The 1,039-nt window shown below is 70.9% G+C and overlaps 1 protein-coding gene across 1 annotated transcript in view; it reads left to right on the top strand.

The window, feature by feature from the left end:
- Nucleotides 1–3: 3 nt before the first annotated feature.
- SYDE1 (synapse defective Rho GTPase activating protein 1) overlaps nucleotides 4–1,039 on the top strand; it is a gene marked incomplete at its 5' end in the record, with an annotated part of 4,814 nt that continues 3,778 nt past the window's right edge. The window contains one exon of the mRNA XM_085319367.1: nucleotides 4–441. Within this exon, the coding sequence (XP_085175493.1) occupies nucleotides 4–441 (438 nt within the window). The remainder of the gene's footprint in view (nucleotides 442–1,039) is intronic.

Genomic DNA, 1,039 nt, shown 5'->3' with positions numbered 1-1,039 from the left:
AGCCCCGCCGCCGTGCCCGAGCCGCCCCGCAGGCAGAATTGGGCCCCTTTCTCCTGCGGCGCCCGCGAGGAGCCCGGCGCCAAGAGGCCGCCGGCCGCCGAGGACGAGGAGGAGGACGATGATGACGACGAAGACGCGCCGCCCTCCGAGGAAGCGGCCGGCGGCCCCGGCAAAAGCCCTGGCGCCGGCGCCTATTTGCAGAGCCTGGAGCCCAGCAGCMGGCGTTGGGTGCTGGCGGGCGACGAGGCGGCGGGCGGCGAGATTTGGTACAACCCCATCCCCGAGGACGAGGACGAGCCGCGACCCCGGGGCGCCCGGGACCCGCCGCGGGCACCCGGCGGGGACCCGGCACCCCCAGAGAGCACCCAAGACCCGCCGCGGGCGCCCGCCRGCAGCCGAGGAGAGGAGCCGGGTCCCAGCGGGAGCCCCGTTTGCGGTGAGGGGCGGTGGGTTGGGGACGGTGGCGGGCAGGTGTCCCCCGCAGGGCTTGTGGCCTGGGCACGTCACCGGACGTCCCCTTGTCCCTGTCGTGTCCCCGGGTGCTGCACCCTGCAGTCCACAACCCTGAGGGCGGTGTCCCCTTGGCCCCACTGTCCCCCGTCCTGTCCCCATCAGCTGCACCTCGTCGGTCCCATCCCTTAGGACAGTGTCCCCAGGGTGCCGCTGTCCTTGTCCCACCCCCACGTGCTGCACCCTGAGGGCCTTGTCCCTTCCTCGTCCCCCAGGACAGTGTCCCTTGGACCCCACTGTCCCTGTCCCTTCCTTATCCCCAAGGATAGTGTCCCCCAGGCCCCCCTGTCCCGTCCCTGTCTGCTGCACCCTGAAGTCTCTGTCCCTTCCTTGTCCCCTGGCATAGTGTCACCCAGACCCCACTGCCCTTCTCCCACCCCCAAGAGCAATGTCACCTCATCATCTCTGTCCCTCACGCCCCAGGACAGTGTCACCTGGATTCCCCTGTCCCCGCCCCATCCCCTAGACCAGCATCCCCCAGACCCCAAAGTCCCCATCGCCTGGGCTAGTGTCCCCAGCTTGTCCCCCC

The sequence above is a fragment of the Rhea americana genome, unplaced genomic scaffold (assembly GCF_003343005.1).
Source record: "Rhea americana isolate MKP2758 unplaced genomic scaffold, rheAme1 scaffold_580, whole genome shotgun sequence".
NCBI lineage: Eukaryota > Metazoa > Chordata > Aves > Rheiformes > Rheidae > Rhea > Rhea americana.
This window is presented reverse-complemented; position numbering and strand designations above follow the sequence as displayed.